Source organism: Aspergillus melleus, assembly GCF_016097325.1.
Source record: "Aspergillus melleus strain CBS 546.65 chromosome Unknown contig3, whole genome shotgun sequence".
NCBI lineage: Eukaryota > Fungi > Ascomycota > Eurotiomycetes > Eurotiales > Aspergillaceae > Aspergillus > Aspergillus melleus.
Genome location: NW_025763372.1, coordinates 855,697 through 870,009, shown reverse-complemented (window position 1 = coordinate 870,009; position 14,313 = coordinate 855,697). Strand labels below are relative to the sequence as shown.

At 52.8% G+C, this 14,313-nt stretch overlaps 4 protein-coding genes across 4 annotated transcripts; 2 read left to right on the top strand and 2 right to left on the bottom strand.

Moving 5' to 3' along the window:
• Window positions 1-785: 785 nt before the first annotated feature.
• On the top strand, window positions 786-2,129 carry LDX57_005319 (D-galactonate dehydratase; the record flags this gene model as incomplete). The annotated part of the gene is made up of 3 exons (XM_046086999.1): window positions 786-961; window positions 1,072-1,293; window positions 1,368-2,129. The coding sequence occupies 3 exons, from the start codon at window positions 786-788 to the stop codon at window positions 2,119-2,121; spliced, it is 1,152 nt and encodes a 383-aa protein (XP_045942965.1). The 3' UTR covers window positions 2,122-2,129.
• Window positions 2,130-2,423: 294 nt separating this feature from the next.
• LDX57_005318 (uncharacterized protein) lies at window positions 2,424-5,792 on the top strand (the record flags this gene model as incomplete). The annotated part of the gene is made up of 3 exons (XM_046086998.1): window positions 2,424-2,540; window positions 2,598-3,202; window positions 3,776-5,792. 3 exons carry the CDS (start codon window positions 2,424-2,426, stop codon window positions 5,790-5,792), a joined length of 2,739 nt encoding a protein of 912 aa, XP_045942964.1.
• Window positions 5,793-6,785: 993 nt separating this feature from the next.
• Window positions 6,786-8,672, bottom strand: LDX57_005317 (uncharacterized protein; the record flags this gene model as incomplete). The annotated part of the gene is made up of 1 exon (XM_046086997.1): window positions 6,786-8,672. The coding sequence occupies one exon, from the start codon at window positions 8,670-8,672 to the stop codon at window positions 6,786-6,788; it is 1,887 nt and encodes a 628-aa protein (XP_045942963.1).
• A 168-nt stretch (window positions 8,673-8,840) lies between these two features.
• Window positions 8,841-11,975, bottom strand: LDX57_005316 (BTB domain and ankyrin repeat protein; the record flags this gene model as incomplete). The annotated part of the gene is made up of 1 exon (XM_046086996.1): window positions 8,841-11,975. The coding sequence occupies one exon, from the start codon at window positions 11,973-11,975 to the stop codon at window positions 8,841-8,843; it is 3,135 nt and encodes a 1,044-aa protein (XP_045942962.1).
• Window positions 11,976-14,313: the final 2,338 nt, after the last annotated feature.

Genomic DNA, 14,313 nt, shown 5'->3' with positions numbered 1-14,313 from the left:
GCCTTGCACATGGGCACCTTCGCCGCTGTGAATACACCCTCCACATTTTCGACGACCCAGTCTCTGGAGCTAGAGACTACGGGGGTCGAATAGCCATCACTATGGCAACATTGCCAGTTAGCGTTTCTCTAGGTTTATTCATATCAAGGGTGCCAGTGCTGAAATAAGTGTCAAATGCCTTATTGGGATGAAGTTATACAGTTGGCAGGGCCATTCTAGGCTATTCGGCCATCCGAAAAGAAGTGACAATGTGTCGCATGATACCTGCATCTGTGTTTGGCACTCTCACAGATAATGAGATACGGGAGTCACTCCAATGCAATTCAATGAAGTTATCTGTTTGTCTCAGACGAAAAGTCTATGACATTTATAGCCAACCTCTTGGTAGGCCGCCTAAACTTGAACATAGGTATGTCCCGTCGGTAGCCCCGGCCGAGGACAGCCAACACCCTCAAAGCATTCCACAAGAAAGCCCAAATACTTACTGATAGCTGTGTCGGAAAAGGTTTTCTTCAATATCCGCGAGATCGTCCTCGGCGTGATACCCCCACTGCGTACAAGGATTGAAGCGTGGGGGCTTCCTGTTTGCTCGCCCGGATTTCTCCCGACCCCCACGCGGGGAAGCACCACGCGGGGAAGCTCTCAGCGAGAGACTAAGCTCGCCTTATATATGGACCTTGGGATAAACATGTCTTGCTCGGCTTATTCTTTTAGTTGTTCCACTCGCCGACCTCCTACCGTTTATCCGGAAGCACCCAATACCAAACACCTGACCAGAAAACAAAATGGGCAAAATCAAATCCATCGAATACTTCCGCGTCAAGCCGCGATGGCTCTTTGTCAAGGTCACCGACGACGAGGGCCGATTTGGCTGGGGCGAAGGCACGTTAGAGGGTCATACCCAAGCTGTCGAGGGCGCGCTTGACGAGATCATCGTGAGGCTTGTAGGGTTGGAGGCGGAGTATGTCCCTACCTTTTCCTTTTTCTTTCCTTCCTTCCTTCATTCTACTTTCCAAGAGCTGCTCATGCTTCCGCGTGTGATTATTAGTATATGGCGGCTGACCTTTACAGTGACATCGAACACATCTGGCAGCTTGTCTGGCGTCTGGGCTTCTACCGCGGAGGGCCCGTGTTTATGTCCGCTATCTCAGGTATCGATATTGCATTGTGGGATCTCAAAGGTCGTACGCTGGGCGTTCCCGTGTACCAGCTTCTTGGAGGAAAGGTGCGGAATAAAGTGCAGGTCTATGCCTGGATTGGGGGAGATCGGCCGAGCGATGTCGAGGTTGCAGCGTACGTCCATACATTCCCTATACCTCCTACTTGTCTTTCCGAGTCTAGGACATCAGCCCACTCACACCGAACAGAAAAGCACGGATTGAGCAAGGCCTCAAATGCATCAAAATGAACGCCACCGAGGATGTGAATTGGCTCGACGGGCCAGCCGTGTTGGACTCGTGCGTTGAGCGCCTCAAGACAGTCAAATCACTCGGCCTCGACGCAGGACTAGACTTCCACGGCCGACTGCACAAACCCATGGCAAAGCAGCTGGCCAAGGCACTGGAGCCGTACCGCCCGCTCTTCATCGAGGAGCCGCTGCTTTGCGAGCACCCTGAAGCACTGAAGCAGCTTTCCGGGCTGACCACGATTCCAATTGCGTTCGGAGAGCGGTTGTTCACACGGTGGGACGTGAAGCGATTCCTGGAAGACGGGTCAGTGGATGTGTTGCAGCCGGATATTGCGCATGCAGGCGGTATTTCGGAGACGAGGCGCATTGCGTCCTTGGCAGAGACGTACGATGTGGCGATCGCGCCGCATTGTCCGTTGGGCCCGATTGCGTTGGCAGCATCGATTCAGGTGGCCGTTTCGACGCCAAATTTCGTCATCCAGGAGATGAGCCTGGGAATGCATTACAACGTCGAAGCCGGGAATATTGATCTGAACAGTTATCTGGTAGACAAGTCGGTGTTTGACATCGCGGAGGGGTTCGTGAAAGCGCCGTCGGGCGTGGGACTGGGAATTGAGATTGACGAGGAGCTGGTGAGGGCCATTAGCAAGGAGACGGAGCCCTGGCCCCCCAAGGAGTTTTATGGACCAGATGGAGCGATCCGTGAGTGGTAGACTGTGAATAGAATCATCATCGAGTATCAATATAGATGGCTGAATGAGTGCGCACTTCCTTCGTAGCCCTAACTTTTGCCCATCAAAAGACTCCGAATAGTTTCAACTTTGGACTTCCCACCTTCTCACTCGACTACCCCATGCTTTCTGTCAACATCCACGCAAGCAATGCGGGGGAGCGTGGGGGTCATGCGGAATAATCTCCGATGGTCTAGCGTAGGTCATATGCATGGGCAATTTAGGTACTTATAGAACCAGCTTCCCGGGGTATCTTCATCTGAGTGATCAAGCACTAAGCAAAGATGGACCTCTTCTCTCTCTCAGGTAGAACTGCACTCGTCACCGGCGGAACGCGCGGCATTGGCCAGCAAATGGCCATTGGCATGGCCGAGGCTGGCGCCGACATCGTCCTTGTCCAGGTATTTTGCTCACTATAGACCAATTCAGCAGCACCACTAACCACCCCTTGCACGCAGCGAGACACCAGCAACCAAGATACCAAGCAACAGATCGAAGCTCTCGGGCGCACTGCAACCATATACACAGCGGATCTTTCATCCCGTCCCTCTATCTCGGCTCTCGTATCCTCTGTTCTCAAGGATGGCCACGACATCTCCATCCTGCTCAACTGCGCAGGGATTCAACGCCGACACCCAAGTCATCTCTTTCCGGACTCGGACTGGGACGAGGTCTTGCAGGTCAACCTATCGACGGTTTTCACACTCTGTCGGGATATTGGCGCCTATATGCTCAGTCGTACTCCCGACTCCTCTGGCAAGCGTGGAAATATCATCAATATTGGCTCTCTGGTCTCGTTCCAGGGAGGGTTGACGGTCCCAGCCTACGCAGCTGCTAAGGGCGGCATTGCGCAGTTGACCAAAGCGTTGTCCAACGAGTGGGCGGCCAAGGGGGTCAATGTAAATGCCATCGCCCCGGGATATGTGGCCACGGATATGACGTCCGCATTGATGCAGGACGAAGAACGCTCGGCTGGGATCCTGGCACGGATTCCAGCGGGCAGATGGGGCAGTCCGGAGGATTTTAAAGGGGTGACGGTGTTTTTAGCGAGTCGGGGCAGTGGGTATGTGACGGGAGAGGTATTGACGGTAGATGGAGGATGGATGGGGAGGTGAATCGAGTACTTTGTAGGTAAACAAAGAATCAACGGGAAATGGCAGGATGAAGAGATCTCCAAAGCGGAAGGCGCGATCTACCCCAAAATGACCAGACCATACCGTACGGTAACCGGTAATTACCGGCCGGGTCTGGAATCTTTTCCTTTCTTCCATCTCCATCTTCTTCTCTTCTTTCTTCTCTTCTCTCTTCCTCTCTCCATTGTTCTGCGGGGACTTCACCTCTTCCCTGCCTCTGTCTTCCTCTCCACTCCTTTCCTGCATCTTACTACCCCCCCTCTTCCCCCCTCTCTCATTCTATCTTCCTTTCCCTTCCCTCTTCCATCCCGTCTCTCTTTTCTTCTTCCATCAATCAATCAATTCGTATTCTTGGAAATCCACCAATTGTATCTCCTCTCTCTCTTGTCCATTCCATACCCTTACCTCCCAACCCCCGACTCTTCCCGCAGCAGTGACACCTGTGTGGCTGCGTCCATTGCTTGGTCCCCTTGCGTATCCTTTTTTTCCCCTTCTCTCCCTAGCGTCATGCCGACCTCCAACTCTTCGCCCGTCAAGCGCCCCGGTCTGGGCCGCCGTGCGGTCTCCTCACACGCCGTCGTCACGCGCTCCACGCAACAGCAAAACGAGTTGGCCAATTCGCACTCCTCCCACCAGAAACTTCCTCTTCGTCCTCATCGCCCACACGTCGTCGGTGGTCATCGAAATCATCACCGGAACCCTTCCCACGGCAAGAATCTCGCCAAATTTCAGCGTCATACCTCCCATACCTCGGTTCATCATTTGCCGGAAACTACGACGACGACCGGTCGCTATCACCAACGCAAAAAGTCCGCCCCTGCTACGCCCGCCGCTAGCCCTCGGGGTCAACATCACGTCCGTTGGGATGGGGCGGTGGATAGTCATCCTACCACGGCTTCGATGAAGAAGAATAACTCTAGCCCCGCTCTTCGACGAACCAACTCCGGCGGTGTCGTCGGCAAGAAGGCCCTAGTGACGTCTCGCCCCAACTCCAGCTCCGGCAAGAAGAAGACCGTAGGCTTCGAGCTGGCGGACTCCGACAACGACGACGGCGACTGGGAGGATACCACTCAGTCGCCAGAAAGCACGCGACGGAGCTCGGTCGCCCAATCCAAGGAGAGCGTGGAGAACGCTGCAGTGTTGGTGGATCCTCTTACCTTTGTCAAACGCCCCTACCCACAATTCCCTCGAGCGACCAGCCTTCCGGAGTCGACCAGTAAGAGTTTTGGGGAAGGTCATTCGCCCGACGAAGACGACAACGACAACGAGGACGACGACGAAGACTCTGACATCAAAACAACACGCCCCTCCCAGGATACCGAAGAGCAAGAGGACGCCGCTGGCCGCACTCTCGACCACGCCGACATCGCTAATCGCTTGTTGAGTCCGTCTCACTCCGCCAAAGCTCCGCCCGCCATGTCGTCCATCTCCGCCACGGTGAAACCGACCGCCGTCGACTCCATCTCCCGTAATGCCTCTCTGACCAACATCGCGACCGGTCCGGATGGTCTTCGACGCCCTCTATCGTCCTCAAACCCGCCCATGGCCAATACCCCCGGCACCCCGGCCCAGGCAACCTCGTCCTCGATCGAAGGCGGTGTTTCCAGGTTCATCAAGACTGGTTTCCACGCCTCGGTCCGCACGGATTCGGACCCCAATACCCCCTCCTCGTTCTTACCACATTATCACCCGCAAACTCCTCCGTCGCCGAACCGTGCCTCGAGTTCGAGGCGATCTCGTGCGTCTCCTCCGACCCGGGCCCCAGGTACCGAACCGCCCTCCCGCACGCAACAGAAACTTTGGCTGCAGCGGACGGCGGCTCTTAACACCTCCCCTCCCGATGCCCATGGAGTCTCCACGGCCGTGTCCCCATCCACCATGGATCCGAACTACATGGCTACGCGCCAGGGTGCCGGTCCGTTTGACCCCGGACGTGGCCTGGTGAATGGGTCCACCCGGTCTGGCAACGCGGTCCATGACAATGAGACCAAGCACATTCGCAAGGCATACGAAAAGACCTCGCTAGAGCTGACGGTGGTTCGACGTTTCCAGTCCCCCACGGGAGACAGCTTCCGCCGGTTGAACTTCATCCTCAACGATATCAACGGCCCGAACTTTGGTCATCAGCGACACTCCTCACTCGGTAAACCAATCAAGTCTGCTCCCGCGTTGACCCATTTGCAAGATGGTAAACAGCAGAAGCTTGGTCAGAACAGTCCCAGCCCGGAGCCCAGGCAGCTCATGGGCCGGAAACAGGCACCTATACGCACGTCGGTCTCACAGACATACCTTCAAGATCCCGAAGAGCTAGTTAATGATACCACCGAGGCGGGCCAGCCTGCGAAGGCGCCGCAGCATCCCTCTCACCGCATTCTCTCGACCTCCGATGAAGCCGCCCACAATAATCCCGCGGGCGAAGAGGAGTCCGAAGAAGCAGCACCGCCACCCTACTTCAGCAACGAGACTGAAATGATGATCCGTCGCATGTGGGAAAGTCGTGAAGTCGCTGAATCCGGCTAAGGGAATCTTCCCTCCTAATTTGTACACTACCTTTCTGCAAGCTACATATTCGACTTTGATCCTTCGCTTTATTCATACGTTTTCATGTTCCAGCAAACCTGGCGTTCAGATACCGCAATTTGCATTGTTATTCTTCTGCTTAGCGTACGAGGTCGTTCTGGCGTTTCTTATTTCGGATTTTCCGGCCTTCCCATTCACACTGTCTCTAATTCCCTTCACGATGTGGCTAAAGTATCATTTATTAATTTTCCCCCTTTCCCCTTTCCCGTCTCCAGAAGAATTTGCCTGTCTTGTCTGCTTTCCACGCTCTGGATCTACGTGTTTTCTTCTTTCTCCCCTTTTCAGCCATTTGCTCATTCTTGGCCTACCAGTATAGATGGGCTTTCTACATATTCTTCTAATATTGTAATTAACTTCACCTCTTCTGAGATGGTTACTTTGGCCTTAACTGAGCTAAATCCGACTGAGTTACTGGTACACACACATACGCACACGCACACACCTATCAATTGTGTACAATCCGGAAGGGCAGGATACGGTGCCAACTTAATGATATGACTGCGTGAATCGCTTCCATTCATTGTTCCATTTCGAATGAATGACCCATCCACGGGACATGGAGGGGCAGGCGAGGTGTAGGCCTGACAGTGCAACGAGGCTAGTCTCAGATGTCTTCCTGCCTCGGCGTTGCCTCAGGCTTCGCTCAGAAGGCTTACGAAGTGTACTTTGTTGTTAAGTTAGTGATCAGATGAAGAAAATTGATTCAGCCTTGGTCTATCTATTAGTGAAACCTCATCGTTATCAAAACACAAGGATATATTATATCATGGGTCGGATTGAAGAAGTCCGTCGGTGTACATTTAGATAGATACATGATAAAACCAGTGGTATTTAACAGAAGAATAAGAAGGAAGAAACAGAGCAGAATGTTCGGAACGCAAAATTACACATCTCAAGATGAGAAAGGAAGGTAGTAAGTAGTCGTGATCATATCTAGGTAGGCGTAAGAGTAGGAGCAGGCTGGGAATTATGACCATGTCTTTCTCCCCGGTCCTTGCCTCGACCTCGGCCGCCACCGCCGCCACCTCTACCACCACGACGGGGATGGTTGCCCGTAGCAGCGGCAGCAGGACCAGCAGGGGGAGTAGACTCGGGGGGTTGTTTCCCGCCAGATGATACTGAGCGGGGCTTGTTCTCCCGACGGGGTCCAGAAGGGGGTTTTTGTTTCTGGGAGGCAGACCCATCGGGTTTAGGGTTCCGTGGAAGTTGTTGAGATAAGGCAGAGACGCCGGGACTGGAAGTTCCTGCAGGAGTCGAAGATGGGGGATGGGGTGTGGATGTGGGTTTGCCGCGTCTCTTGCGCTGCTGTCCGGATGGCCCTTTACTTCGGTCTCCTCGACCTCCTCGACCTGATCCGCCGCCGCGAGTTTCACCTTCTTGTTGAGGGACAGGGTCTTCCGGGTCAGGGAGACCTTGGATTCGGCGACTTTCCTTGTCCCACCATTCTTGGAATTGTTGCTCGGCTTGGATGTCTTCCAGGTTGTGTTTGGCGGTGGCGGCTTCTCGAATCTCGTCCTTTTCGGTTTGTTGTTGCATCAGGATGGCGGCCAATGACATTGAATTGGGCGAGTCAGAGTGAAAGCTCGTTTTGTATGGCTCGGGACGTGGAATGTGTCGGATTGACTTGGGGGCACGCTGGGGATTGGCTGATGGATTCGGAGACGACGAGGGTGGTTGTGCCGCTGAGGGGCCAGAAATTGATGATCTCGGTGGCGGCCCAGCGCTGGCAGACGCACTGCGGCCCTGGATCTGAACCGGCGTTGTTGCCCCCGGGCTTGCTCTCGGGGGTGGCGGTGTTCCGGCAACTGTTTGGCGAAGAGTCATCGAAGACTTCTGAGATGACTTGGCTGCCTCGGAGGCTGGGCTTTCTCCATTAGTGCTGGCAAAAGGTGACGGTTTGCTTGGGGTCTTGTTCGGATCAGGCAGCTTCCAGGGGTTCTGGGGTGCTTCTTTGGCTTTTTGCTGCGCAGCAAGCATCTCCTGCATCTGCTGCTGTTGGATCTTCTTGCGTTCTTTCTGCGACAGCTTTGGAGCCAAGTTGCTACTGTTTTCTCGGCGATCGGACATGCCTAGACTCAAATTAGACACCCGAGTTTCGGAAGCCTCGCTCATGATGTCCTTGAGATTCTTCTTCGAGGTCGAGAGATCGGATGAAGTCCAGGCTCCTTGGGAAGACGTCGCTGGAGGTAGTCCATTATTTTTATCCTTGACGGCAGCAGCTCGGTACTCAGTTGGGGACTCGCCGAGAGCTGTTTCTTGCGAAGAAGCCATCTGCCTGTCCAGATAGTTCTGATCGCCAAATGACCCTGCATCCACCATCCCAGCTCGCGGGGTCGGCGAGTCCAAGCGTGAGCGACTCTCATTCACATCGTTCTGTCGGATACTTCGCACCGCTGCTTTGCCTTTGATTGAGTCACTGGGTGACAGTATGTTGTCATCATCCATTTGGAACATGAGATCATTGCTTGACTGCTTCGGTTTGAGAGCTGGACTCTGGGCGACAATAGCCAGGTTGTCTCCAAATTCATGAGGTTTAGCCTTTTGTGCTAGTGGTGATTCGGCTGCCTTCTCGATATTCATTGCTCGCAGTTTGCCTTCAAGGGCTTCGATTCGATTGATATGAGACCTGATCCGCATGGCATCAATTCGCTGGCGCCTATCGTGTTCTATCTCAGAGGCAAGCTCCGGATACCTTTCGAAAACGAACTCCTCTGAGTTGCGCCCTCGGGAAACGGGATAGCTGGTGGTTTGGTTTTCGTGACAGACATGGTCGAGTGCACGAAGCAAATGCTCGTCAAGGTCCAACAGAAACCTAGGCATCTAGTTAGTACTTACTAGATTGATTGCCCAACAGACATCACTTGCCTGTTTGCCAGAAGATCCTCCAGGTTCAAACATATATATTCCAATGCGGCATCTTTGAATTCGTTGACACAGCAGGGGGCAACGGAATTGAGGAAATGACACACGTTGCGCGTGTTCACTGGTTTATCTTAGCAATATGTTCGAAGTGGTACTGAGGACGTTTGACAACTTACCGAATCTGCCAAGCACCTTCTGGCATATTTGGGCCAGTCGATCGATCATCAATTCATTAGCCACAAAGGCAACATCGAGTACAAGGTCGATAAAGTCCTCTAGATCTCTCGTCCGCACTTCATCAAACAATTCCTCCTCGGTATCAGCATACATGTATCGAAGAACAAACTCGAAGATGGGCCGTTCGATATGTTTCAGGTCGACGTTAATGTGTCCTGTCGCGTTTTCACGGCGAGATGCCAGCCATCTACCACCGGAGCGGCCGTTGAACAAAGCGTCGAAAAAGGGACACCTTTGGCAGATGATCTGGCTATGAACTTTCAGGGAGCCGCCTTTCAGCTCGACGATCACGTCGCCACTATCAAAAAATGTTGGGTCGAGTATCGCAAGTGCCATGTCGCTTCTCAAGGATTTAGTAGGTTCAATCATAAGCCGAGCAGCTCGCTCCAATGCTGGTAGATCTAAGAATGTAGCGGTGCGCATCACCTCATTCCGGACTTGGCGATACCTGGAGGCGCTTCCCGGTGTGTGTCGAGCTTGTTGCCAAATATCTAACGCGGTATCTGTGTATGAGAAAAACACGACATTCAAGACTGTCAGAATGTCAATGCCGTGCAACTGAATCTGGGTACGCCCATTGTCGTGCTGTATGTCTAGAACGTCCGGCACGGAAAAGAAACCAGCAAGCCGAAACTCATGGAATGCTTTCCTCCAGACGTGACTGCGCCCCGATAGGACAAACTCATGCACAGGTATTTGCACGTCCGAAACAGTAGTTTTGAGCCAAACTATCCCCGGCGAGTTCTCATGTTGGAGTGGTCGAGTGAAGGCCTCAATATCCGATGCCGACATAAGGGCAGTCTTCATAGACATGGCCGGTTCCAAGCCCAATAGACCGCCCTCACCGCTACCCAAGTCGGCTCCGTCGGTTGCCAATATAATTGAGCTAAACGGAGATATCGGCAATAAGTCATTCGACAAGGTGGTTGGATCAATGTTGATTTGTTCCCTGGTCACGTCACAGTCACGCTGGGCAACTACATAGGCACCAAACGCATTGCTGCACACTCCCACGACTCGCGAGAGCCCAGGTATACGAGCAAATTTGTATTCTTTTGACGATCCGCCTTTCGCTTTTCGACGCTTTTCTTTTCGCCATGCCGAGCCGTTGGCTGTGCAAATTATTATGGAACCATCCTGTCCGACATCGACATCCCTGACGGCCATATGGGACTTTTTAACAGACCATACGCGAGATGGCTGCGACAGCGAGTTACGAATCTTGGCTGGATTCGTTGTGGATGTTAAGGCTGGTGGGTTCTCCGTTCTGTTAACTTGGACTGTGAAGACATCACCGGAGCTAGACAAGGCACAGATAGTATTGCCACCGGATCTGATTTTGGTGATGTGGTTAACAGACGCATCGTAACGAGTGGTCATGAAGCTATTCCTGATAAAACTGGAGCTGACATCCAAGGGGAAAGAGAGCCTTGAATAGCCATATTGAGAGAACACCCAGACTTCATGATTTTGGAGGAGAACAGCTGTAGCTTGGTCGGTAGCAGACACGCTTTGGATGACAGAGCTGAACAGCGAGGCACCAACACGCCGAGGAGTTGTTTGAAATTCGAGCGATCGGGCATCCGAATCGACGAGTCCTAGTTGGCCCTCATTTTTACCGAATGTGTAAAGACCCGCATGGCTAAAGACAACTGAATGAATCGATGACGCAGCTGCGCCGAGTATGAGTTCCTTCTTAAAGGGGTTGAATATCTGGCGAGGGGAGTCCTGAATCGGCACATCGTCTTTGTTGTTGGTCCTGGGAAGACCGTACCCTAGTTGGCCCCATTTGTTACTTCCCCAACTGAAGACACCCCCATGATCGGTGATGGCAAGAGTGTGATCTTGTCCAAGGGCCACGGCCACAATTTTTCGATTGGCTAGCCCCCCTGTCTCAATGCAGACAAAACCAAATCTGGTCGACTCGTCACCAGTGCCTAATCGTCCTCCCGGTCCGAATCCGCACAAGAAAAGGTTGGACTCGGGGTCATTTGTAAGGATGGCCGTATGAAGCTTCGACATGGCAATATCTTGGATTTTGATGGACTTGTTCTTGATCAAGGCGGGCAGCTCATTGGGGTGGTTCTGCTCATGGTGCAGATCGGAACCATAGCCACCCAGTTTTCTCTTTTGGTAATCCCGATAGAATCGCTGCAAGAGATGCTGCGGGCGTGTCAAGGCGATTCTCTCTGGAAATTGACGATCATCCTGGTCACCCACGCCAAGATTCAAGTTCTTGTTGCTCCCAAATGTGAACACTTCATCAGCGAGTAAATTTATCCGTGGCTTCAAAAGACCTCTTCCGATGTGGCCGTCGTCGTCCGAATCGTCTGCCTCGGAAGAGGTAGTAGATGCCATATCGCTATGATCCACGTCCGCAAAAATCGAGTCCTGGGCGGGGGACGACACGGTCTGCTTGATGTCGCGGGAGGTGATCGTGGCACCATAAACGTCGAAAGGGCTATTCCCCTCCCGATCCTTGATCTTAATCAAGCCTCCAGCATGAGCCGAGGTTCCCTGCTTACTGAAATCCGTTGCATCACGCATGTCCCGGACTATCAAGGCCTGGGCGATCGTGACGTTCCCCGCATACAAGGCCCGGTGCAGTGCAGTCCACCCACTCTCCCAGTCCTGTGCATATATATCCAGAAACGGCACCTCGAGAAGCGACGTAGCAAATTGAGCACTCGAGGGTTTGGTAGATGACACCACATGGTGGAGGAGAGTCCTGCCATGCTGGTCCCGTGCATTCAATTCTTCGCGAGACAAAGTCTTGCCCGGTCGCGAAATACCGCCTCGCTCGGGGACGGGAGTACCGGGAGAGGTGCCGGTGAGCTTCTTGGCTCTAGAAGAGACGCCGGGGGAGGAGGGCGTTAAAGCTCCGGATGCCCCGATCTTGAACGAAGAAGGACCTCCAGAGCCCGGAGTCCGCTGGCCACCCGACGTGTAGCTGGCGGTCGCCAGGAACCGCTGGAAGTTCTCGACGTCATCGCGCAGGAAAAATTCCCAAAGCTTGCTACTCATGTGCCCAGGATTATCGGGTGTCAGAATCTCTTATCAACCCAGGACCGGAGCGTCGCGGTAACCGCCAAGGGTTCACGGCGCACTGGTAAGAGTACTGCGGGAGATAAGAGTATTCTGACCGAGTGGGGGAGGATGAGAAACGGAAGTGGCGGTGATCAACGCGTCGCCAGTACCGTAGGACGAATTTCGAAAACTGGAACGGCTGGAGTTGAAATGACGGATAGGAGAGGACGCGCGAAGGGAAGGAACGAAACGTGTTGTGAATTCGAATGTGTGGTGGCGATGATGTGTTAGTAGTTATGTGACTAGTAACGGAGCACGATTATTATCTCCGAAATTCGATCTCGAATGGCGGGGAAGAGCAGGGTTCGACAGAAGCGGACGGTTCGCGCGTAACAGGCGACAAGTTCGACACGGACGACGGGGGACGAGAAGGGAGGGGAGTTCTCTAAATACGGCAGGACGTTATTTCGGTCATTCCTTGGATGAGAGAGGAAGAGTAAGAAATGACTGCCGAAGGACTTCGATGCCCGTGGATCTGCTCGGTCGGTCGGCAGCCAATCGGTGGCGATACACCCCTCCATGCCCCCAGACGAGAGGCGGACGTTGGCTGTCGGTCATTCTAATCGTGTCTTGAACCCTTTCAAGAGAAGAAGATTCCTACCGCATTCATCGGGGATAAGGTCTGTTCCTCTGGGAGTTTCGTCAGGATTTACACATTTAGATTTAAGTCTGCTGGAAGGAGATCCAGGCATCACATGATCCGGTCCGGTCCCGTGATGGCGACGGAGTATAGCAGAGCCTATTTATTTATCTCACTGGGGGATGCGAGTGGGTCGAATGATTTGGCAGTGACAAGTGGAAGTACAGGTAGCGTCATCACGGCTATTATGATCTGATTCTCTGATTGACGGGGAGTTGAAGGGGTGAGAGTTTTTCTACGGAGTAGTGCACCCTCTGCAGCAGTGGAGAGAGAGTTCTGGACTCTGGCGATCGTCCACTACGCTCTACGGTCGGTTTCCATTGCGAAGAATTGGACCAGGCAGGTGACGACAAAGGCAATGCACAAGATAGGATTAGGAAAGAAGCCAAAAAAAACTACCAGAAAATCATGGAAATAAATAATAGTTCAACAAGGAGTCGCGAGAAAGAGAGAAAAGAATAGAGAAGACTTCATGTAAAAAAGACAAGAAAAGAAGTGAAATAAATTAAGGAAAAAGCAATGGAAAGACAGGCTAGATCTCCACAAGCAAACAAAACCCTCACCTGCCAAACCCCGGAAAGGAGGAAGCAGCAGAAGAAGACAAAGGTACGGAGTACAGCTGAGCTGCATTACCAGCTGGCGCCAAACAAGCGTGTCCAAGTCACTGGCGTTATTAAGATGGGCTCGATTGTAGCCCCTACCGAGTCCTCTACTCCCACGACGTAGAGGGACTCCAGAACGGCCATCCCAGGCCAAAGAGCGCCGCAAAAGAGGGAGACGGCCGGGGATTGGAGGTTGGCGGTGGAGCAAAGGAGGTCAAGGAGTCAGAAGCCTAGACGGGGAAGTCCCTGAAGCGCCCTTCTGCAAGGTCGCTTACTGCGTTGTTATCTTCCGCGACCCAGGGAAGTACCTGGTACTAGGAGGTCTCATGCAGGCGTTGCCATCGCGGTGCAGCGCATGGGCGCTTGTTGCCCGGGTTTGACCACTCCCAGATCGCAGAGTTGGTATGCTGCACGCCGGCACTCCGTGTAACTTTGATGGGACCGGATTGACCTGGAAACGTAGTTTACTGTATAGGTAGTTATCCATTATTCTCCACTTCGTTACAGTGAGGCGACCAGTCCCGGCACCTTGGGCGATGGCCCATGGGTCTCCCCCCATTTCAAGGGGGTTTGACACTGGCACACGTTGTGTCTAATTTGACGGTTAGATAAATCTCCTAGATTAGTTATTATTGTTCCGTCACCAGGGAGAGCCTAAACGGGAATCCGTTGAAGGCCGGAAACGAAAAAGAAAGAAAGAGAAAGGGAGAAAGAGGAAAACGGCGGGTAACAAAGGTTATCATGCGGGTGGATTGATCGCCCTGGCGCAAGCGGTAACTTTTCTTTTCTTCTTTTTCTTTTTCTTTTTTTTTTTTTTTTTTTTTTTTTTTTTTTTGAGAGCTATCAAGTACGGAGTAAGAACTAAGAATAATGAGTCAGTTGGAAATCCCCTGTACCGTACGGAGTACAGGATGGAAGTAAGACCAGACCCCGTGCCAGTTGTCAGGAATGAACTATATAAGGGCACGATAACGTGACGATACGTCATCCAGGCAGGTGGACTTTCAGAGTTCAGACGTGACTCGAATTCACA